Here is a 23852-nt window from a genome sequence, read left to right as displayed (position 1 = left end):
AAATGAAGAGTTTGTCAATCATGTCAGACCTCGTGTACCTTGTGCTATAGATGAAGATGGGTAGGTGCTATCAGAAAGCTGGTAAGGGGCAATACTGGACATGGCTGACGGTGGGAAACCTCCTGGGATCAGGTGATTAAAGGCCATTAGTTGATTGGCTCCCGCTTGCTTCCGCCACCTGGCTCGCCGGTTGCTGAACCAGACCTGGTGAAGTTGTTAGTGAGTGTGTGTTGTGACCGTTTTTATTGTTGTTGCTCACATCATAAGAAAACACACTCTATTAATATGAACTGAACATACACTTTGGGGTTTCAACTTCCCATATGGAGTATGCCGGAAAATGTCGTACATTCCAGAGGAGAAAAAAAAGAAAAAAGTATTTTAACTCCTTGAGAGTCCACTGTAAACGCAATAGTGCTTATGTATTACAAACTCTGTCTTTGATGTAGTTATTGGGGTGTGTTTGTTTGTCTGTCAGTTAGTTTGCAACATAACTCAAAAATGTTATGGCCGGATTTTCATGAAACTTTTAGAAACATTTTGAAATGGGTTAAGGATTAGGATTTGGAGGTGATCTGGATCATTTTATTATGTTGCCTTACGTTTACCTAACACTACTTAACTTCTCTGTGTGTATGCTAGCGGCCCTGCCTCCACCCACAGAGACAAAGAGAGTGGATGACTGACCAGAGGGTCAGGGACATGGCTATTTATTTTATCATTTGATTAATTACCTGTGCCAGGAGGTAAATGTTATATGCATTTAACATTTGTATAAGTCCTCCATACACACAAACACAGCTTTCACACACATACTTATAAACACCTGCTCTGCTCTTAAAACACTTCACACACTCTAAAACCAACATCATTTTAGCATTAAACTTCACTTAAATCCCAATGTAGTCAGTGGTACTTTAAAATGTGCGATGCAGTGAGGCCACACTGAGTGAACAGAGATGTAGTGAGGTAGCGTTGTATAGCTAAAAACATTATGGGCAGATTTTGAAGAAACTTTCAGGAAATGTCAGATATTTGAAAAAAGTGATTAGATTTTCAAATAACAAATTTAGAGCAGTAATAACTACTATTGAATATAGTGCTAGCTAATATCGTACATCCCACTTTTTGGGTGATTGGGTTTACGCCGAAAATGTTGCCCTAGTTTTCATATATCATTGGTTAGATGGGTTATACTTGTATGGCGCTTTTCTACCTTCAACGTACTCAAAGCGCTTTGACAGTATTTCCACATTCACCCATTCACACACACATTCAAATTCACACACTGATGGCGGGAGCTGCCATGCAAGGCGCTAACCAGCAGCCATCAGGAGCAAGGGTGAAGTGTCTTGCCTAAGGACACAACGGACGTGACTAGGATGGTAGAAGGTGGGGATTGAACCCCAGTAACCAGCAACCTTCCGATTGCTGGCACGGCCACTCTACCAACTTGTGTATGACATGTCTTACTTGCACCCTGGCCTCCGTTAGTTTAGCTCTTTGGGCAAGCTCCTCCCTGGTATAGATGTCAGGGTAGTGGGTCCTCTCAAAAGCGTGTTCCAGCTCCTCCAGCTGCTCTGCTGTGAACGTGGTCCGACTGCGCCGTTGTTTCCTTTTTAATGGAAGGTCAGGCTCTGACTCCACGTCTGAACCCTCATCTGAGTGACTTGCTATTCAGCAAAACAGAAAAAGAAACCACATCATCTTTGATAAAATTGTCAGACAAAACCAAAATAAACAGTTTATAATTGTACACTCATCATTGTGAGTCTTTTTTTGGAATTGTGCCTATCATTCACAATCCTTCTGTGTGACAAGAACACACGTCGTTGTCTATATTATGTATTCTAAATTGTAAAACACGGCTTGTACTAGACAGCTAACAATGTTGCTAATGGGAGTCATCTATTCTGCCTATAAAGCCTTCTAAAAACATAAAAAAAAACTGCCAACAATACTCCATGTGCATGTTGTGACCTACATATTATCCAAGTATTAGCGCCATTGTTATTATGAGAGCTAACGCTGAGGAACTATTTTTAGGAACACAGCACATTGACCACTAAGTGGTAAACTAGCTTATGTAGTAATTGACATACTAAGCTGCTGCATCACCTCTAACATGGTAAAAGTGTGTGCTAGATTATAAATCATGCCTCATGTATGTTACTGGGTTATATACATAAAGCGAGAACATTTTAAGTTAAATTTAGACCCAAAAACTTCGAGAGTAAGACGCGACAATATGCTCATTTGCCTCCACCTTTTTTTTTACCTAAGGAGTGGTATTATGATTAATTCATCATCCAAACGGGGGAAACAAATGTTGTGCTGAAAGATATAAACATCCAATTAGTCGCCATATCACTGAAAGCGGACAGTAAAGGTCTGATCTACTAAAGTAAAACACTTGATAGTACACACAAACTTGATGCGCACAAAGGATTGCGTCCCTTTAGTGAGCAGAATAAGAAACACAATCTATTTAGCGTCTGTCTTAATGAATATGCAAAATATATGCTGGTCATCAGAACACCAACAATACCGAATGCAAATATCTATCAATCAATCAATCAATGTTTATTTATATAGCCCTAAATCACAAGTGTCTCAAAGGGCTGCACAAGCCACAACGACATCCTTGGTACAGAGCCCCCATAAGGGCAAGGAAAACTCACCCCAGTGGGACGTCGGTGTGAATGACTATGAGAAACCTTGGAGAGGACCGCATATGTGGGTAGCCCCCCCGCCCCCCAGGGGAAAAATATAATTACTTAGCACAAGCAGTGTGATCTATTAAGACTAAAACACAACTGCAAGCGCTATTTTGTGTCTTTACTTAGCACATCTAAAAAGTATGTGCAAACTGACACAGTTACACACAGGGCTGGGAGAAAGGACCGTCCTAAGTATGCTTGTCAACATATATGGACTGTGAAAACTAAAAAATATTAGACATATTGTCTATTCAAAATGATCATTTTATAATTTTAGAGCTGCTGGATGACTTGAAGAGGAACTGCACTGTTTTTGGAATTTTGCCGATCGTTCACAATCATTATGACAGATAAGAACACTTGTCTTTTTTGAGGGGGATTTTAAAGATGATTAAAAAACGCTTGGAAGATGCGGCTAATGAGAGTCACTGTTGTAGCCTTCAAAGCCCTCTAAGATAACTTCAAAACCCTCCATCAACGTTTTATATACACACTGCAAGTCTATATATAATGTAGTAACAGACACATTTATAACAATATGTAATATGTACAATATTTACCGTATTTTGGTCATTTCATGCATTGCCCGAACTAATTTTCTCGGCGCATTTATTTCCGTTTCCATAGCAGCGCACTTCCGACTTCCGGCAACAAATTATGTGTTCCTACTTCCGGATACAAACACCTGCTTCCTGTTTGCCGTGAGTGACTGCTCGCTGCTGCCACAAAAAAAGCTAATTATTATCTTTCTATCTGTGTGTTTCTCATTGTTTTACAGCTTTCTTTAAATCTTCCCAAACATACTTAGTAGTCTTATCAAACTTGCAAACCACCCGCTCTCTGTCTCACCGCCCCTCTCTCAGCTAGCTAGCTGTTAAGCTAACGAAGCTAAGCCCAGCGCGGCAAAGGTGGCTACGTTCTGAAGGAATCTGCTCTCCCACGCATTGCGGCCACTTCTCCAAAGACAGAAAGAACTCGACTCGGTGAAAGAAACAACGTGAGTAGGGCTCCCTGCTCTTCGTGCATCGTTCTCATGGAAAGGTTGGCCCTACTAGAGGACCGTGTCCGCCAACTAGAGTAGAGTAATTTCGTAACTTTAGACGCTGCGGACACATTTGCTAGTGTTAGCTATAGCGAGCTGACTAGCCCAGCTTGTAAGCTACAAGCCACGGTGAACCGGTTGAGACGTATAATAGATTTACCCCTTTAGTTAGTCATACATCCCAGTTTACTGGGCACCACACCTTAGTCATAGGGGACTCCATCACCCGAAACATACAGCTTAGCAAACCAGCCATAATTAAGTGTATTCCCGGGGCCAGAGCACCTGACATTGAAGCTAATCTTAGAGAGCTAACTCGCAACAGGCCTAGTAAACACGTACGACAGGCTAATCACACCACTAGCTACGTGAACAGAGTTGTACATGTTGGCTCCAATGACACTAGGATGAGATAGTCAGAGATTACAAAGAGGAACATAGCTCGGACTTGTAATCTCGCTACAAATATGTTGTTGATGTTGCTCAAACTTGTCTCTGGCCCCATGCCTGCGAGAGGCAATGATTTTTTGTAGAGAACAGGGACTAACGTTTATTGATAATTGGCCCTCTTTCTGGGGCAAACCGGTCTTGCTGAGGTCTTGCTGAGGAGGGACGGCCTTCACCATAACCAGGAAGGCGCCATCACTCTTACTAGGAACATAGATTACTGTCAGAGTCACACTTGACTAACTACACTACAGCAAGCTCGGACACAGGCAATTACTGTGTCTTTTAGTTTGGGTGAGGAGTCAGTTAAGCTAGAACTAACCAGCGCCAGGCTGGAAAATTCCTGCACACATAGCATTTCTCGTAGAATAATACACAACTCACATAATGTTTTTTTTGCAGTGACTGTGCCAGAGGTGAACATGCGTTCTTCTGAGGTGGCAAATTATGAAGCGTTAAATCTATTGCAGCACCGAGCAAATAATCTCAAGATCCCCATCATATCAATTCCTAGATGTGATTGAAATGATTTAAGGCGCACTACACAAAATAAACGTAACATTATTAATATCACTACTACGGATACCATTAACAAAAATTAGTCAAAACAGCCCACTACCTATTTGGGCTTTTTAAACAACATATCAGGTGCTTACTATGAGGTCTGTCTCATTTGAGTCACACATTAGTGTTACTAAAACAGCCTTCTTTCATCTCCATAATATTGCTAAAATTTGTCCAATTTTGTCAACCACCGATGCTGAGATCATTATTCATGCGTTCGTCACGTCTCGTCTCGATTACTGTAACGTATTATTTGGGGCCTCCCTATGTCTAGCATTAAAAGATTACAGTTGGTACAAAATGCGGTTGCTCGACTTTTGACAAGAACAATAAAGTTTGATCATATTATGCCTATACTGGCTCACTTGCACTGGCTTCTTGTGCACTTAAGATGTGACTTTAAGGTTTTACCACTTATGTATAAAATACTATACAGTCTAGCTCCATCCTAGCTTGCTGATTGTATTGTACCATATGTCCCGGCCAGAAATCTGTGTTCTAAGAACTCCGACTTATTAATGATTCCCAGAGCCCAAAAGAAGTCTGCGGGCTATCGAACGTTTTCTATTCGGGCTTCAGTACTTTGGAATGCCCTTCCAGTAACAGTTAGAGATGCTACCTCAGTAGAAGTATTTAAGTCCCATCTTAAAACTCACTTGTATACTCTAGCCTTTAAATAGACCCCTTTCTAGACTAGTTGATCTGCTATCTCTTTTCTTTCCTGCTCTGCCCCCCTCTCCTACATGGAGAGATTATCAGGTATCAGATGAGGCACTAACTGTTCAAAGTCGGGAAATAAACTTTGATTGATTGATTGAAGTGTATTCTATCCATGGCAGATTTGGTAATAGACCACGAAGACGACTATTTTTGGACACGAGGATTCACAACTTTATCTTTTTGAAGCTGAACATATAGAGGATGAGCGACTGCTTCTAGAAGCGAGCACGAACAGAGGTTGAAATGTTGGAGCGGACGGAAGCCGAGAGAGTGATGTCGGCGTGACTTTGATGTAAATGTGGAACTTGGAGCCATGTTTTTCCGACCTAAATGGCGTGCTTACCGAAAGTCAACTTGAAAAAACTTCCCTGGCCAGCTGGACCAAACAAACAACTGTCCATCGAGTGAGTCACACTTCATATTGATCATGATACACGCAGCACATCATGCATGTTATTACAACTACAGTACATAGGCTGTCGTGTTTTTCATTCAGTAGGCTACAGATTGGTGTCTTATCGCATTGTGTTGTGCATTACTAACTCAAACGCGATTCAGCTGCTGACGTAGAAGCTGAGCCTATTTCTCGCCTTAGCTAACTCACGGCTAATACCATAGCACGCCGATGTGTTGGATGCATTTTTAAAGTGATTTAGAGGCAGAATGCATTACTCCCATTAGCTGCATTGCTAGCCACCTAGAAAAAGCAGATTTTTACATGTTACATGGTGTTCGTTTTTTCATATAGAAGATATATCATTAACATATCGCCTATGTGGGAAAAAAATGTTTGCAATATGTATTTTCTTGCTCGCAGTTAGTGCCAGCCATGAGTGCATCTTCAGAGAACAATGTTTCCATTGTAGATCCAATGCAGAACTGTTTCTAAAATGCCCAGAAAAAAGTGTTGCATGTCTGAAGCTTGTTTGAAAACCTAGCAAAATGCCACATGAAAACATGAATGTGCAGTAAATAATCGAGTGTCTCCCTGGTGAAAGCCGCGTATAGTACACGCGAAAACCTTATTTGAATAAGGCGGTCTGCACCCCTTCTCAGTTGTACTTGCTTAGTAGATCACAGGCAGTGTGGGTGGCACAATTTTATTGTTTGTACGCTCTGTTTCGCCCGTTGTATTTGAGTATATACTGTAAGTGCTTGACTTATTAGTCTGTAGTTTGTATTTCTTGTTTAGCAATTAGCAATACTGCTGCATGATGCTTAGTAAAATGAGAATATCCATAGATACTTATAGCATGATCTACTTATCATTTAGCATCTAAAAGTTGTAGCTCATCCTCATTAAATTTAGGCTCAAAAATATAAAATTCTGGATCATCATTTGTCCCAAAGTAGTCATCATTGGCTCTCACAAAGTCTGCCATGATTAGTAGTAATTGTTGCTGAAGGAAATACCGTAGGTTGTGAAATCAATGTGCCGCCATAAAGCTTAAAATGACCAAAATGCATTAAATATTACATGGGATTATGAATGTGTGTGTTGCTGCACTGCATACATACTTACAGCACAGATTATAGGCAGAATCATTTTAATCTCCATTACATGCATTGTTGGCCACCTCTTGCTAGACTTTATTTACAATTTAGAATGCATTAAAAATAAATATTTAATGCTTGTCTCACATAGGGATTTAAAATTATAGGCAATTGTTTTTTTAAAGTGCAGTTCCCCTTTAATAACCCGTAAAAAAAATACATTGTATCATTCTTTGTTTGATTACACTACCCCCCCCCCTCCACACACACACACACACACTCAAGTCAAGTGACGGTCTTCCTTGTTGTCTTGTGGCCAAACAGACCTCCATTCAAGAGGAATATTGTGAGAGAATAAACCCCAAGGAAAAAAAAGTCCCAGGGCTCCACAGGGGGACTGGTGGACTAAAAGCCACACAAAAGACTAATCAGGGGCCATTATTCTGCCTCTTCTTGTGTGTGTGTGTGTGTGTGTGTGTGTGCGTGTGCGTGTGCGTGTGCGTGTGTGTGTGTGTGTGTGTGTGTGTGTGTGTGTGTGTGTGTGTGTGTGTGTGTGTGTGTGTGTGTGTGTGTGTGTGTGTGTGTGTGTGTGTGTGTGTGTGTGTGTGTGTGTGTGTGTGTGTGTGTGTGTGTGTGCGCTTGATTTGAACTGTTCAGTCAGGTAACTTCTGTGCTGAGATAAATGAAAGCTAAACAAGACTGAAAACAAATAATCGTAATATTGCATAGCTTATTTTGTATAAAGTCACATAACAAAGATGTGCAGTTTCTATAACAACTAAAAGGAGGTGACAATATCATAACCGCATATGCAAACGCTCTCCACATATTGAATATTGCACCCCCAATCTCGAAGTAAATGTACATCCAAAATAAAATGTAGAAGGGAAACAGTTTAGTTTATTACATACATACTTAACAAAGTTACTTTGACGTTCATTACATTCTCACGCGATATTAACTGCATTTGGGAAAAAAAAGTATTAATTTAACGGATGGGTGAAATCATATACTATTACAAATACTGCATTTGTAAGATAATATTATCATTTTGTTGTGTGCGTGTGTATTAGTGGGGAGGAGCTGATTTTACAAAAAGAGTTATAATGAGTGCAAATTGTGTTCCATTTGGACAACTACCTATCTGCTGTAAACCTTTAATCCTAACCCTTCTCTATGTCCCAGCAATTGCTATATATACACAACTATATATAAGATAATGCGTTCACTTGCTGTGTTTACCATGTACCTGCTTACCAATAGGGCTGCCACAAACAATTATTTTAGTAGTCGACTAGCCACTGATTATTGTTTATAATCAGCTGTACACGTTTGAGTTTGACGTTGAGTCCGCGACTTGATTTCAACTCATTTTTAAGACCTGTACTAGTACCTTCAACTGTTACAAAACAAACATAAATTACTGAGAAACTGATGGTTTTACTTAAATCCAGAAGGTATAATAACCAAAGTGCAACAACCACAAAATCAACAGACTGCAAGTGCAAGATGTCCTGTAAACATAACATTCAGTACCAAAAGTATTTATATCCAGTACTGTGAGGCTTATTTAGTTGCAATTATTTACCGAAAGGAGTAAAAGTGTAAACATGAACATTTCTGCCGGTCCCATCCATCCATCCATCCATTTTCTACCGCTTGTCCCTCTCGGGGTCTATCGATTTAAATGTCATTAAGCGACTAGTCCACAATATTAAATGTTTGCCTATGAATTTTTCTAATCGGCATTATGTCAACTAATTGTTAATGCCCAAAAGAGTAAAATACACATATAGTAAAAAATTAATAGATATAAGTAAAACATGTATATATATAAAAAAAAAAAAAATTATTTGTTGTGCTTTAACCTGCCATGTTATTAAATAAATAAATGACTACAAGTCAACCCAGAATATAAAACGAGTTACAAAACTACTATTTTTGACTTGATGGTCAGCTTAACTGAGCAGCAGTGACATTATTTGTGTGACAGTCCATTCCCTCCTTTTTCTATTCCCACCACAGATCTGTATTAATTCTATTCTGATTAGCCATAATCCAGCAACATGTTTTGTATTCACTACATACAACACACCATTGGACCCCCTTATAAGTTCACCAAGGCCAGGGTGCCCACTTTTTTGTGTTATACCTAATTATACTTAATTAATTCCCTCTCAGCACAGGGGTTGTTTTGTGTGCAACACTGTATTAGTTCCCCCTTAGACACAACAATAAAGTACAAGGGAATCCAACTAGCTGTGGGCCCCTTGTGTGAAACTGATCCTTGCACCCCCTTCGGCTAGTTTCTTCCCGCAACACAAATAGCAGTGGGAGTCAACTTAACATGTATTAGGGGCAAATTGGTAAAGAAACATTCAAGCATTGGGGGCAGCAAGAAGTAAAATATTTAAAATAGAGGGCCAATAGAAATAGAGACTGAAGATACTGTGCAATTTTGCACGCTTTACGATACTTGCAACCTACATCCGTACTGACTTTCTTACGGTGTCTCAGTGAAACAACTCAGCACACAAAATATTTTACAGACAAACTTCGAAGCCACCAAAAAAACAAAAACAAAGCATTGAGCCTGCTGGAATTTGGAGTTTGGTTTGAAGGCCTTGGGAGTTTTGGACAGGTTGGCAGAAAAACAAGAGATGAGGCCTTTTGCAGCCTCCCCCTCCAGTTCATAGAGCAGGGCCACATGGAATTCTTTTTGACTCCCCTGACTTTAGCAGCATGCACGTTCCTCTGCATTTCACAGGGATTTGGGTCCTGGGAAAGCTGAGGCGGCCGAAAAAATCCTTAATCACTTTGGAATCACCTATCGTTTATAGCTGCTACCGTGGTTTCAAGAACTTCTCAGACATTGCAACATCAAATCTGAGCTTTGTTGAACATTTGCTGTAGATGGATAAGAGGGCTTATTTGTTTTATTCCGCTGATTACATGTTTGTTAAGATAGACAAAATAATACCCATTTCTGCAGTGATGATAACATGGGTGTTGCAAAACACTCAACTCATTTTGCTGTGTTACTGCTAAGATTTACACAAGAAATGTGAACATATATCGACTAGAAACTCTTCTTCAAACAAGCTATACCTATTCCTCCATGTCGTTTTTTTTAAGTGTCTTTCTTTGTCCCATCCAGCCATTCTTTTCCACCCATATTTCTCTCTTTCTGACTCTCTGGCCCTTTGTTGCCACAAAAAGCTGAACTCTTTGCCGGCGATTTCCACGCTCCATCTGTGGAATCCGTCATGGCTCCCTCGGCCCTTCACAGTGGAGGGCTGTCACCTGCCCCACGGGGGAGCTGGATGGGGAAGAGGGTGCATAAAGAGTTTCCACAGAGAAATAGGGGGGAGATGGGGGCACAGCCGGGGGGGATTCCAGCCCACCCCTTCCCCTTCCTTCCTTAGGAGTAAAACTGTACAAGCACCCAAGGGAGTGACAGGGGCAATGTGGGTTGTTGTTGATCATGTAAATGCACCCGTGGGATTGTTTGTCTGGGCACCTGTGTTGGTTTATGTTCGTTGTTGTTGTTGTTGTACAACAGCAGTGTCCAAACGTTTCCCACCGATAGTCGCATACAGAAAAACTGAAGGATTTGGGGGCCACTTTGATACTGTTTGTATATTAAAGATCCTAAAACCAACCAAACTTAGGTCAATATCTGGTACGCTAGCTAAAATTTGTAATAAACATTCCATGCCGTAAAGAAATTTGTTTTAAAATTACTGCTATTCATTTTTGTTGTCTTTTATTTTGAAAAAAAAAAAACACTTCCACTCACTTTTCACACTTAGGGCTGCAACAGATTTAGTCGATTATTTTGGTTAGAAAAAAGCTTCGATTTATATTCTGTCACTTTAATTAATTGTTAAATGAGTGTAATTTATTTTTTTTAAAGTATTAAAACGGGACCGGATGGAGTTCCCTCAACTTTAAATACGCAATTTTAGTTTCCGCAGGGCCGCAGCAATAGAGCGTACATAGGAGCATGGTATTTTTTATATGTTTGTTTTGTTTTTTGTTTTTTAATAATGCACACATGCTGAAAGGGTCATTTCAATGTTTATGAAAAATATATAAATAAAGGTTGTGGCAAGCAGAAAATTAGATGTTTATATCAACTATAGTTTCCCTATAATACGCATTGAAGCTAAAAAAAAAAGTTTGTTTTTATCTGATTACTTGATGAATCGAACAAACTAATGGATTAATTGCTCGATTCCTAAAATAATCGATAGCTGCAGCCCGAGTCACACTATAGCACTTGATTGAGCCTCCAACATCAGTGTGTGCCGTTTCGGTAAGATAGCAAAATCATTTGCAGGGGAAACAAAGACAAGGGTGCTGTCACGCCAAATTTCTTCCCCCTACAAAAACCTCCCCCCACCCCATTTACTTCCGAGGTCATTTCCTCTTACGTCATTTCCTCTTACTTGAGCGCTGACGTAAAAACAATGAATGAAACTAAAAAAGATTAAGTTCACATAAATGTAATTTTAATTTAGTTCACTTAAACAGAGAACTAAAAAAACTGAATTTAACGAATAAATTTAGTTTTAATAAAAATTGATAATGTTGATTGATAATGAATTAACTTATTGTACACTGTTATTCATTTCCGCATATGTCCACGAGTCAAATGTGCAGTCAGGAATATCCTCAGGTTAATTTGTCCGATTAGTACTTGTCCGATTAATACAGACGTTTTGTTAACGCTATATTATAAAAAATGTAAAAAAAACAAGTATCCTTCCAGCGACGGGCAGTCAAAGCCGAAGTGCTATCGATCGCTGTCAATGACGTAAGAGGAAATGACGTAAGTAAGAGGAAATTCTGCATTAAGGGGAGTTTATTTTGGTGTGATAACACTGTAGTAATTGGTGTGATACATTCAAACTGTAACAGGTTTATTCTCATTTATTAATATTAATACTTGAATATGAGGTCGGCAGGACAGTGAGCTGGTCCTTGGGCTCAAAAAGATTAGGGACAACTATTATAAGTGACAAAGCAAATTAGTGTAATATCCAATAATATATGTTATTATGTATTAACTGAATTGTCTGGATATGTTCAGGGTCAATAAAAAAGCTGTGGGCAAATAAAGGCCCCCCGCCCGCACTGTAGACACCTTTGTAATGGAAAGTGTAGCACAGTGCTACGTAAATGGCGGCCCGGGCGGCCAAATCTGGCCTGGGTTGACACCATACCGGCCCCCGAGTTCAGTTCAAAACTTAAGAGACAAACATTTTTACAGCAAATACCTAAAAACACTAGAGTGCTCCTGTTTTGTAGAGAAACCTGGACCACTGTAAACACATAAAAGATCACGGTATTGAAATTTTAAACCTTGCTAGCAAACATACAACACTGGGATCCAAACTTGTGATTTACACAACTGAGGCTTTTCTCAGGACACCTCTCCTTTTTGGTAGTTTCATTTTTTTTTTTGTAATGTGATTTTTGTAACTAAGGTGTTGCTGTAGCCTGTTTACCTCAGAGGCAGTCAGTAGTCATGTGTTCAACTTCTTTAAGTAAACTAGTGGTGTTCCTCAAGGTTACATTTTAGGTCCTCTCTTTTTCATAATTTGGGGTATTCAACTGGTGGCCCGCAAGTTCAGTTAAAAAAACTTGTGAGAGACTCGCATTTTTAAACAATAGAGTGCTGTCTAAAGATGATCTTTGACTACTTTTTTTGCAAAAGGTCCTTAAAAACGACAGAAGGCTTCTGTAACTGACAAAATAAATACACCAAAATCAAATGTCTACTGTAGAGGATGCTGGTTCTTCAGGAGTATACAAAATAAGACTAGTAGTGGAGGGAGAAGTCCGCCCAGCTTTCTGGGAATGTGGCCCCCAAAACAATTTAGTTGAATAGGCCTGCCCTATCAAGTTAGACACAACTGCATCCATCCATTTTCTACCGCTTGTCCCTTTCCGGGTTGCAGGGGGCTGGAGCCTATCCCAGCTGCACTCGGGCGGGAGGCAGGTACACCCTGGACAAGTCGTCCACATCATCAATTGTGAAAATCTAAATGAATAAATATTACTTAAATAATACTTTTATTTTTCATTAGTTAGCTTTTAACACACAAAATAGCTAAACCAAGAAGATCTTTAGTAACTTAATCGTAGGAGTTTGTTCTTCCATGAAATCTATTTTTACCTAATCCTAATACAGAACAAGGAAGTACGACTAAAGTTTAGAAAAGGACAGTCAGACATGACGTAAGACAAATACAGTAAAAGTGGCTTGTGGAGAAGTTACATTGGGTGTGCCGATACACACTAATACACACACTATGCACTGTGCTGTGCTGTAGCCCAAGCACTCGACTTTCCCCAGATTCTACTAGCATGTAGAGGAGCTTGTCATCATTTTGAGCCGCCATTAACAATAGCTTTCTTGCTACTTTTACATAGCATTCATTTTTACAGTAAATCTGTGTATGTACATCAAGTATGACTTATTTGACTGAGCCATACAAATGGTATTTTAGGAATTGTGCCAACCTGTGGTTTCAATGACCCCCATTTACCGTCATCGCCTTGCTATCCTTAAGATCTGATCTCATCAATTTGGCACTGTTAAATAGAATTGGTCAATCAAATTATCCACTTTAACCTACGTATAACTGTTTTGCCTGTATGTATAATACAGTATATCCCATATCCTGAATGCCGTGCACCCAGTAAACTCTTGACTTCTCTTTGTATACTTTCCTCCATCTTGTATGAACATAGCAATGAGCCCATGTGAGACTGACTCTGATTGACTCGTCAAATTTACAGAGAATATGAGCCTAACAAGGGTATCATTTTCTGAGCGGAGAAGGCCTGGCAAAAGAACTGGGCTGAGATTAAGCCACAAAATAAGAGAAGCAAGGAGAAGGGGGTTGGCGGACAGGGGCAGAGGAGAAAAGAAAACTGTTTAACCAAACTAAAACCCTGAGAGGCGGTGTGCATGGGACCCCAAGCAAAACAACCTCTCTGGAGCCAAGACAGCCCAAAGTGTCTCCTTCCACACCACACCAGGAAAACCCAGAAGGAGAACAGAGGGTTTAGCTGCAACAGACTGTTGGAAAGACCTGACAGTCTTGCTGCTTTTTTGGGAGAATGGCTTGAATATGTCCACTGAGACATGAGACCATTCTGATTCAGCATTTATGCATGTGTGCGTGAGAGGGAGAGTGAAAGATAAAGAGCAAAAGGGGGACGTGAAACCTAGGACTTGGGGGAATTGACAGGCCATATGTGGACTATTTACACCCCTCCTTCGCACGGCCCAAGAACACTTCTGGGGCTTTAGTTAACAGTGAGGCTAAATTGAGGCAGTGACACTCTGTCCACCCCTTTCTCTCTAGACCCTCACCTCCCGAAATCACACAAAACAAAAGGCAGCGGAGACAAACGCAGCATTTATTTGGGCGGGACAACCATACCGCTTCTATTCAGGCGCTGGGGGACTAAGTGACTGCCCGACTGCATTAAACAGTATATAGAAGTCAAAGTAGGCAGATGCTGGGTAAGATAATGGCTCTACTGACAGCTTATGGATCCATCTGTGACTCTCTCTGGCTGGTGTCTTTTGAAAGTCAACTCACTTGACTTGCTAAGAAGCCTTCAGAAATTGTACTAAGGGTTTGCTCATTTTAAGTTACAGTGTTCCCTCCATTATCACAGGGGTTACATTCTGGACCCCCTTGATAGATGATTTTCCACAAAGTAGGGAAGCTAATTATTTTAGGATTTAAAAATATTATTATATGCTTTTAAAGTTTTGATAAGCCCTCCCCACACACACATATAATAATTTCCTATGCTCTTGAAATGCTTTATACACACTAAAACAGCGCTATTCAACTGGCGACTTTGGGGCAAATTCAATCCGAGAATGACACCATATCGGCCCCCAAGTTTAGTTTAAAACTTGGTTTTTGCAGCAAATTTTTAAATTCACTATAGTGCTCCTGTTGTATAGAGTAATTTGAACCACTGTAAACACTTTGGAAGATCCTTGCATTGACCGCTTAATCTCATAAAACAGGGGTTCTTAACATTTTTGACCTCGGGTCCCAACTTTTCCACTCATATATTAACACTGAATTAGTCATCTTACTCTTAATTTGAATACACTGTCAATAAAACTGTCATTAACATTTAAGTGCAAATGAAAAATACAGCTATACAACTTAATCATAATTTTTGCGCCTAAGAGACTTCTCTAGGACTTTAGCTCCAGACTTCTTCTATTTGTTTGATATTGTCATTACTGCCACAAATGGTGGAAAAGTGTATTACAGTTGGGTACCTCCCATATGGACCACAGTTGAGAAACAGACATTTTTGGCGGCCGTCTAGAGGGGCTTGTGGCCCAACATAGCTATGGTTAAGAAACACTGTCCTAAATGCCAGCGTCAACTACAGCAGACATTTGTATTTTGCGTAACATTTTCTTAAGAAATGTGTAACTTGTAAAAGAAATAGACCAAAAGCGAATGTACACTGCGGAGGATGCTGGTTCTCAAAATAAGAATAATAGTGAAGGCAGAAGTCCAGCCCCTCTGTCTTTGGTTTTCGGAAAATCTGCCCCCTTGAACAATTTAGTTAAATAGCCTTGCTTTAAAACCATACATAGTTTTAAAATGAAATTTAAATGGGTACTTAAAATATTAATAATAAGTACAATGGTACTTTAAAAATCTGCGATCCACTAAGACCATGGTAAGTAAACTGCGAAGTGGCGAAGGGAACACTGATGTATTGTGGAGGAGATATCCTCAGGAACCCAGCGTTTTCTGCAGTGGACATTTGTTTTTGGTCTATTACTTTTAACACATTTTGGGGGGTGGAAATAGCCCTGTTATGCAAAACACAAATGTCCCCTGCAGAGGACGCAGCTCTCAGGAAAATATGGTTAAAAAAAAAAAAAAATAGTGGGAGGTATCAGGAAATGGTTACCTGTCATTTTTAACTAAATGTGTTTCTAACCTCGTTTCCTGTGCGGTGCTACAAGCAAGCGACCCCATGCTACCCTGTGACCTTGCTGTTCCCTGTCTTTAAAATATGTCTCGCCACACAGGTCACGGCAAGGGGCGGCCAGCATGTTGAACTCTGTACATGTTAACTGCCATTCTTACTTATCGAGGAAATGGTTTAACTTGCGTCCTTTTCGCTGTCAGGCAGTCATCTGTCTTAAATACCACAGAAAAATACCGTGGAAGTATGGCATGCCTTGCTTCCGTGCCACGGACAAAGAGCGGTTAGCAACACTTTTGTCAATCATTGGTACTTTACCTTTAACTTTAAAAAATGTGCATCACAGTTTTTTTGTGTGGGTTCCTTTCATGACACAGAGTCATGAAGTGGTGAAAACGTAATATTTTATCTCACCAAGATCGTGTTTGCCCAGATTCCACCTCTATAGTTTTTTTTCCCCCTAATCCGATTACAATGGAACAGTCGACGCCCCTCGGACTGGCTGACTGATGTTGACTATAGGAATGTAACGATATGAAAATTTCATTACGGTTATCGTGACCAAAATTATCACGGTTATCATTCTTATCGAAGTTTTGTTGAATGTGGTCAAAAAGTACTTATGCACACACTAAAATCTATTGACCAAGTAATTTTTTTTTTAGATAAATAGACGCAGTATTTTTTAGTCTTAGTATTTTGTCAGTTTTGACGACTAAGCTTTTATCGATTCAAATATTGGTTTGTATTGTACCACTTTAAGATTTATTTGAATGAAAAATGCGTAACAAATTTGTTTACATAAGTTTAGATTATGGTATGTTGTTTCTTAATGGGAAAAGACATTAATGTTTCTTGTTTTCATGTCAGCATTAAAGCTAGCGAGCTGGCGCCAGTCAGTCCATAAGTTTATCAAGGTGCAGTTATCTATCATGCTTTTTCAGTCATTTTAATTTAAAACGGTAATACTAACCGTTGTGAGTTTAACTGCAGTTGTCATTATACTGTTGATTGTTACATCCCTAATGTTGACATAAAAGATTGTCGACATAACCCAAATCAAAAGAGAAAGTACTGTAGCCATTTGTTGCACATTTAATTGTAACTTTCTTCTGGTGGCTAACGTTTCAAAAGGAAGTATGAATGAACACATGTCGACGTCAATGGACCAAATTTTCATACAGGTCTAATGACTCTTTTGTTTCTCGAACTTTGTCGACGGAAAGCGGTCCACCATGTATGTCAACGTCAACTTAAGCGAGCACTTTCTTTAAAGATAAGAAGAACAAATGTGGGTGAGTTGGTTTACTTTGACAGGTTGAAGACATAGTAAGTAAATATGAGTATCATTTATATATTAAAAAATATTAATAGGAAATTGGTACTTTTAAAACGGTGCCCAAACCAATGGAAAATGTGCTATTTTTTTAAACAACAATGCCTTTTTTTATTTTTGTTGAACTTTGAGAAAAAAAACGGGGAAAAAAACAACCTTTGTGCTTAAAAAGGTTAACAGACAAATAATTGAAATACCTCATTTACATAAATTAAATGAGAACTATAAGTAGAATATAAAAATTCAAGAAATAAAATCCACAACAAATTGTCATAATTATTGCAGCACTACAGGACATAGAGAATGTGTAAAAAAAAAATTACTTGCTTGTGTTGTAATGTTGATGCTCATTATCACGGGTGTTTGTGAATGCACCTCGCTCATCTTAAACTCATTGGTGCATCATCAGGAAGTGCTGTGTTATTGTTGTGGCTATACCTATGGTGGCTACTGGGTAGCACTACTTCGCTGACTGTGTTATGAGGGCTGCTGTTGGAATTTTTAAGGTCGGCAAAACGGTTGAAAAAGCTCAGACTCCTGCTTCTGCGCTTCTGTCGGGACGCTACAGTTTGTTTTTGAGCTGTTTTTGAACTGTTTGGCAGCTATACATCCAGTATGGAGAGATTGTATTTAATGAATGCCAGAACAGATTTTGCTGTACCACAGGCTAGTCTAGTACACTACTCCTTACTCCGATATATGTTTCTCCTGTTCAGAGCTATGTTACTTACAAGAGGTCACTTGCACAATATCAAAACCTTGCACTTGTTGCAGGTGGCTGAGTCTACATTCATTATAGCAGGAACCGGATTTTGGTACCCATTCCTAGATATGAGCGGTGCCGACTTAAGCAGATTTCACTGTAACTCTATTTGTCTTACTATTTACTGTTGTAAAAAGTATATGTCGTTCAAACAGTTATAAGCATCTAAGCTAATTATTTCACACACAAAAAGAAGTTGATTTAAATGGTAACCACTGTATAATTATTTTTTTTATTTTAAATTACACACATATTGCCAAACTAAACACTGTTTCTTGATAATATATTACCATATTCTGCTTTGATATACACTACCCAGGAACCTGTGATTTGGTAACACAAGCTACATGACTGATACATTCAATGACAAATCTCAGACAATTTTTAGCATGGCTTCCAATTAAAATAATGTCATTCAACAAATTGTACACTAGATGGCTACGACACAAAATCAATCAGACTAATTAGTTAACAAATGAAAGTCAGGCTTCATCAGTCAGGTGATTGACAGCTGCATGTTCCCTATCAACAGTGAACTATGCCATCTTTGACTCTTGACAAGTAAATGGAACTTTAAAAAAAAAAAAACACTTTAATGCATATCAAATACATGCATATTAAAAAAAAAATCTCAGCCAAGCCCTGTGCTTGTAGTGCAGGCTTACATAAGATAAAGAGAAGCCTTATTCTAAGGCGAGCTATTTTACTTGACCTTCGCTGGCCCTTTTCACTCTTTCATTGCCATCGTTGAGGCGCGTTCAGCCACTGCTCAATGTGGCTAGTCCATCACGGGTGAAGGCTGGGGCGCTAGAGCCTTGAGTCGTGTGTGTGTGTGTGTGTGTGTGTGTGTGTGTGTGTGTGTGTGTGTGTGTGTGTGTGTGTGTGTGTGTGCGTCTAACTGCCTCTGTCCTTCACACACTTGCCCCCCCCCCCCCCCCCCCAAAAAAAATCGGTCTAACTTCAAAGTTGGCGTGCATTCATTAATTGCCCTTTGAATTGATATCAGACAGTCACAATAAAAGTGTGAAAGGAGAAAGAGGCTTTAATGAAGTATAGAGGAGCCATTCATTTGAGGATAAGTATGTTTTCATGCTTGGATGGTCATCATGCATGGGCTTATTAGAAAAAATTAAGAGAGAGGGACAAGGAGAGTGGGCTAGAGCCCCCAGGGTAGAGGAGGAGAGCGATTTGGTGCTCGCCACTTTGCCCTCCTGCCCAGAGACTCTGAGTGACACATTCATTCTTTCAATGGACAGACAGAGCCCTCTTCACCAGACGTTTGACTCAAGCCACTAATAGCCAATAGCTATTAAAAGATCCTCCACGACCTTATTGGTCCTGTCTTTGTACTATCATGATGGGACTGAAACTGTACGACATCTTATTGCACTGAGGAGAACTTAACATGTACGGTGTTTCGATGTCATCTTTTGTTGGTTACAGTCATATCGCAAAGGTTTTACTGTGGACAAATGTTAAACCTTTCCTTAAAGCTTTAGTTTAACTCATGTTTGGTGAACGTCACATGCCTGACGCTACAGTGTGCCTTATTTGCTAGGTGATGGGTGTCGGACTAGTTTTTAGTGAGGGCCACATTGCAGTTATGGCTGCCCTCAGAGGATCGCTTGCAAAAGTAAATATTTATAAATGTAAATACATATAGCCGAATTACACAAAATGCATATTAGCCTAATTACAAAATTTGCATAGGCAATTTTGTTTGATTATTACATTTTTTACCAACAGATTGATGGAAAACTTGCTTTGAAATCATAAGTCAAGGTGACAAGCATATTTAGGTATTTATTTAATTAACAAAAAAAATTCTTGGAACATCTTGCATGCACAGATAATATTAAAGTTTTAAAGATTTGCATATATATATATATATATATATATATATATATATATATATATATATATATATATATATATATATATATATGTATTTATTTTTATTTTATTTTTTCCGAAAGAAATAAATTATTATATTAAAAACGTTAAACAACTATTTTATATTATTATTATTACTATTGATTATGTCCTTTCATACATTTTTGGTTTTCCTATTTTTTAGTATTGTATTTATTAGTATTGTAGATTTAAGTGTTGTATTTGTATGTCTTCTCAATTGCTTTGTAAATTTCTATCCCAAGTATTGTAAAGCTACAATTGGTTCGGAGTTGCGGTTGCTCCATTTCTTTTTCTGTCAAAATTTAAAAACATATACAATTAGCCAGAAAATACTTTATTGACCTACATTATTTGCAGCCTTTGATGGGCCACACAAAAAGAAATGGCGGGCCACTTGTGGCACCCGGTCCTTGAGTTTGACATCTGTGTGCTAGGTGGAGGACTGGGCCAAATTTCCATAGGATTCATACTAGGAGCAGCGTCAATCAGGGATGCTTAAAAAATCGATTCACATCCAAATTGCATACAAGTCTCTTCTTCCCTGGCTCTGATCCAGTGCATGCCCACCTTTTACAGTTGCAGCACGCCAAACTTGGGCCCAAGTCATTTTTACACACCCACATGATTTGCCTGCTGTTTGTGTGACAACGTCAGCTAAATCTTAGCGTCTCTTTCATGTATTGTGTGCTCAAGGCTCCCTTTTGTCCCTTCGCCATTGGCCTGGACCCCGGTTACAATGAGCCCTGGAGAAAAGAGGGCCAATTGAAGGAATGCGCCTCAATAAACCTAATTATGACATGATGACTGCACTCACCATGGTAAGGGCTTTTTCAAAGATCCCGGGTTTATTCAATTAGCCTTTTCCAGGATCCTCTTTCACTAAATAAAGTTATCCCTTTTGACTGTTTGCATTGCAAAGAGGAATGCGTGTGCGTGCGTATGGCTGTGTTGTGGGTTCGCGTGTGCGCGCACGCGACTAAGTAGGAACGTATCAGCCCCTTGACTAGGCTCCTCTGTATTATCTGGATAATTTCACCTAATGAGGAATGGAGTCCGAAAGACACACTGAAAATGTGAAGCGGTTCTAAGGCTATTTTGTTCATCAACTTTGTTCACTATGATGCCATGAAAGCTAGAAGGCCAATTTCACTGTCCAATACATCCATGTTTAATAGAACGAGGAGGGATTTTTGTACCTTGCGTATGTGTGTTGTTTCCTCCATGAATGTAATTATCCAGTGAATTTATTGATACTAGATTGTACATCCTGTATATTGTTGTTATTTTTAACTTCAATAATAAACATTTTTTCAATTTACGAAAAAATTGTATAACCCTAAAGCGTACACGTTGAAATTTCAACACAACAAATAAAATTTTTGAACTGCCTCACAGTGCATTGCTTAACTATGTATTGCTTTACACTAAGATACATGAAGTTACATGAAGTTTCGTTAAGTTACATTAAGTTATGTAAAGTTGCGTTAAGTTATGTGAAGTTGTGTTAGGTTAAGTTATGTTAAATTACGTTAAGTTGCGTTAAGTTACCTTGAGTTGCATTAAGTATCTTTAAAGTTACCTTAAGATACGTTTGGTTACGTTAAGATACGTTAAGTTGTGTTAAGTTACGCTAAATTGCATTAAGTTACATTAAGTTATGTTAAGTTATGTGGCCTTACTTTGTTAGATAGCTTTGTGCTGTGTTGCGCTGCTTTGTGTTGCTTTGCGTCGCAGTGTATTACATTGCATTTCTTTACTTTGTCACGTTACATAGCTGTGTGTTACTTTGCTTGGTGCTGCATTGTATTGCTCCACTCTGTTACGTTGCGTAGGTTTGCGTAACTTTGTAAAGCTTTACATTGTTTTGTAAAGCTTTGCATAGCTTTGTGAAGTTGCGTTGCATTATGCTCCTTTAGTTTATTACGTTGCGTAGCTTTGTGGAGCTTTGCGTAGCATTGCATTCTTTTGCATTGCGTTTCTTTAAGTTCCTTTGCGTAGCTTTGCTGTATGTAGTTTTACATAGCTTTGCGCAGTGTTGCTTTACTTTTCATTGTTTTTTGTTACATTTTCCTATTTGGTTATTATATTTATTTATATGTAATTACAATTTAATTAGAGTCACTTGTATTTCCTTAAATTGTTTAGTATAGTAGCCATTATCATTATGGAAATGATAATGGTTCAGTTTATTTCGATCATACATACAAAGTTACACAGAAGTACTTGGAAATACTCAGGCTTACAGTTTCAAAATGATTATATTATCTATCTATGAATTTGAAATATAATTTATTGTAATGGAAACATTGCACATTCATTTATTTTAACATAATATACTGTCTCAATAACACAAATGTGTATTTTGTATTGACTATCTTTGTTGGAGATGCATGGCTGACACCAGAAGAGACTAGAATAGAAAACAGAGGGAGAGGGGCGTTGTTTTTCTCCAGATGAAAGTGGGATGAAATAAAGGAGTCCATTTAATCTGCTTGAAGAGATTTGGGGAGCAGAATGCAGAGAAGGAAGGGGGGCCAGAGGGGACCTGTGGCCAGGCCCCAATTGTGAAGCTTTACGCTCCGGGGCCAGAGCTGGGCTCTCCGGGGAGAAGACATTGCTTTCCATTCACTCCAGACACCCTTTAATACACTCCCTCCATCATTAAATGTGGCATAGCACAATATCGACATCGTTTAGAGGACATTATTAATGTTCAGGGCAGTGGAAAGGTCAACATCTTTCTAAAGGCTCAATAATTAATCATAAATTTTAGAGCAGTATTGGTTTTTTATCACCCTTTTGTAAGTGAAAAGGCTTTTTTCGTTGACCGCTTAGCGCACCGGTGTCCAAACTTTTTTCTCCAAGAGCCGCATGGAGAAAAATGAAAAAACTAAAAATAACTTTTACATATTTTGTACATTAAAGATGCTAAAAGCAACTCAATAGAGATCACTATGCTTAAATATCCAAACAAAACAACTTGTATTATAGGAAACAAAGCAAACTAGTGTAATATCAAATAATACATCTTATTATTAATCATGAATTAATTTTATTCTTATAAATGCCAAGGGGCGATAAAAAAGTGAGCACCAGGCCGAAAATGGCCCCAGGGCTGCACTTTGGACACCCCTACATGTTTTGTATTAATAATAATAATCATGCACTTTCACATTTGTTGAAGTTGTTACATACGAGTATGCCAGCAATTTGAAAATAAAATATTAAAAACATGTTCAAGTTTTTATGTAGCCTATATTATGTGTGCACTTTAAAAGTATTTGAAACTTGTTAAACCCATTCTACAGGTGAAACTAAAAAAATGTGTTTTGGCGCGAATGTCGCCGCTTTGATGAAGGATTGACACACTTTGGCGCGAACATCGCCGCTTTGATGAAGGATTGACACGCTTGGTGGCGCTTTCTCACACTTTGACATGCTTTGATACGCTCTCACGTATCTCACGCTCTCACGTCTCGCTTTCTCACGCTCTTTCGCACGCTCCTATAAAAGCAAGAGGGCTGCCACTGGAGTATCACTCATTGCCTTGACTCTGAAGAAGAAACATCCAAGTATCCTGCAGTATCCTGAAGTATCCTGAGTATCCTGAACCTGACAATGGGACCCAAGAAAGGTAGAGGTAGAGGTGCAGCAAAGAGGAACCAGAGAGGAACAGGCACAGTTGAGAACAGGTCTCCAACACCACCGGCGAAGTCTCCAACGCCAGAGCCAGAGACAGACCCTGAGATGCCAACCATCACACCTGCCCGCAAGAAACGTAACAACAAACCGTATTATTACACCACACTGACCGATCCACAGAAAGAAGAGGTCATTGACTGGCTGACAGCTCAT

The 23852-nt window shown here is 39.1% G+C and overlaps 1 protein-coding gene across 4 annotated transcripts in view; it reads right to left on the bottom strand.

Annotated features, from left to right (window-relative positions):
* The window catches only part of LOC133663473 (paired box protein Pax-3-like), a 61670-nt gene that overhangs the window by 22967 nt on the left and 14851 nt on the right, over positions 1–23852 (bottom strand). For all 4 annotated transcript variants that reach the window (XM_062067957.1, XM_062067956.1, XM_062067953.1 and 1 more), the window contains exons 5-6: positions 1474–1673; positions 39–204 (exon numbers count right to left, since the gene is read on the bottom strand). In XM_062067957.1, coding sequence (XP_061923941.1) covers positions 39–204; positions 1474–1673 — 366 coding nt within the window. The remainder of the gene's footprint in view (positions 1–38; positions 205–1473; positions 1674–23852) is intronic.

This window comes from Entelurus aequoreus, linkage group LG13, assembly GCF_033978785.1.
Source record: "Entelurus aequoreus isolate RoL-2023_Sb linkage group LG13, RoL_Eaeq_v1.1, whole genome shotgun sequence".
In the NCBI taxonomy this organism is placed as follows: Eukaryota; Metazoa; Chordata; class Actinopteri; order Syngnathiformes; family Syngnathidae; genus Entelurus; species Entelurus aequoreus.
Note: the sequence above shows the minus strand (reverse complement) of the source record. Positions and strands in the feature narration are given on the sequence as shown.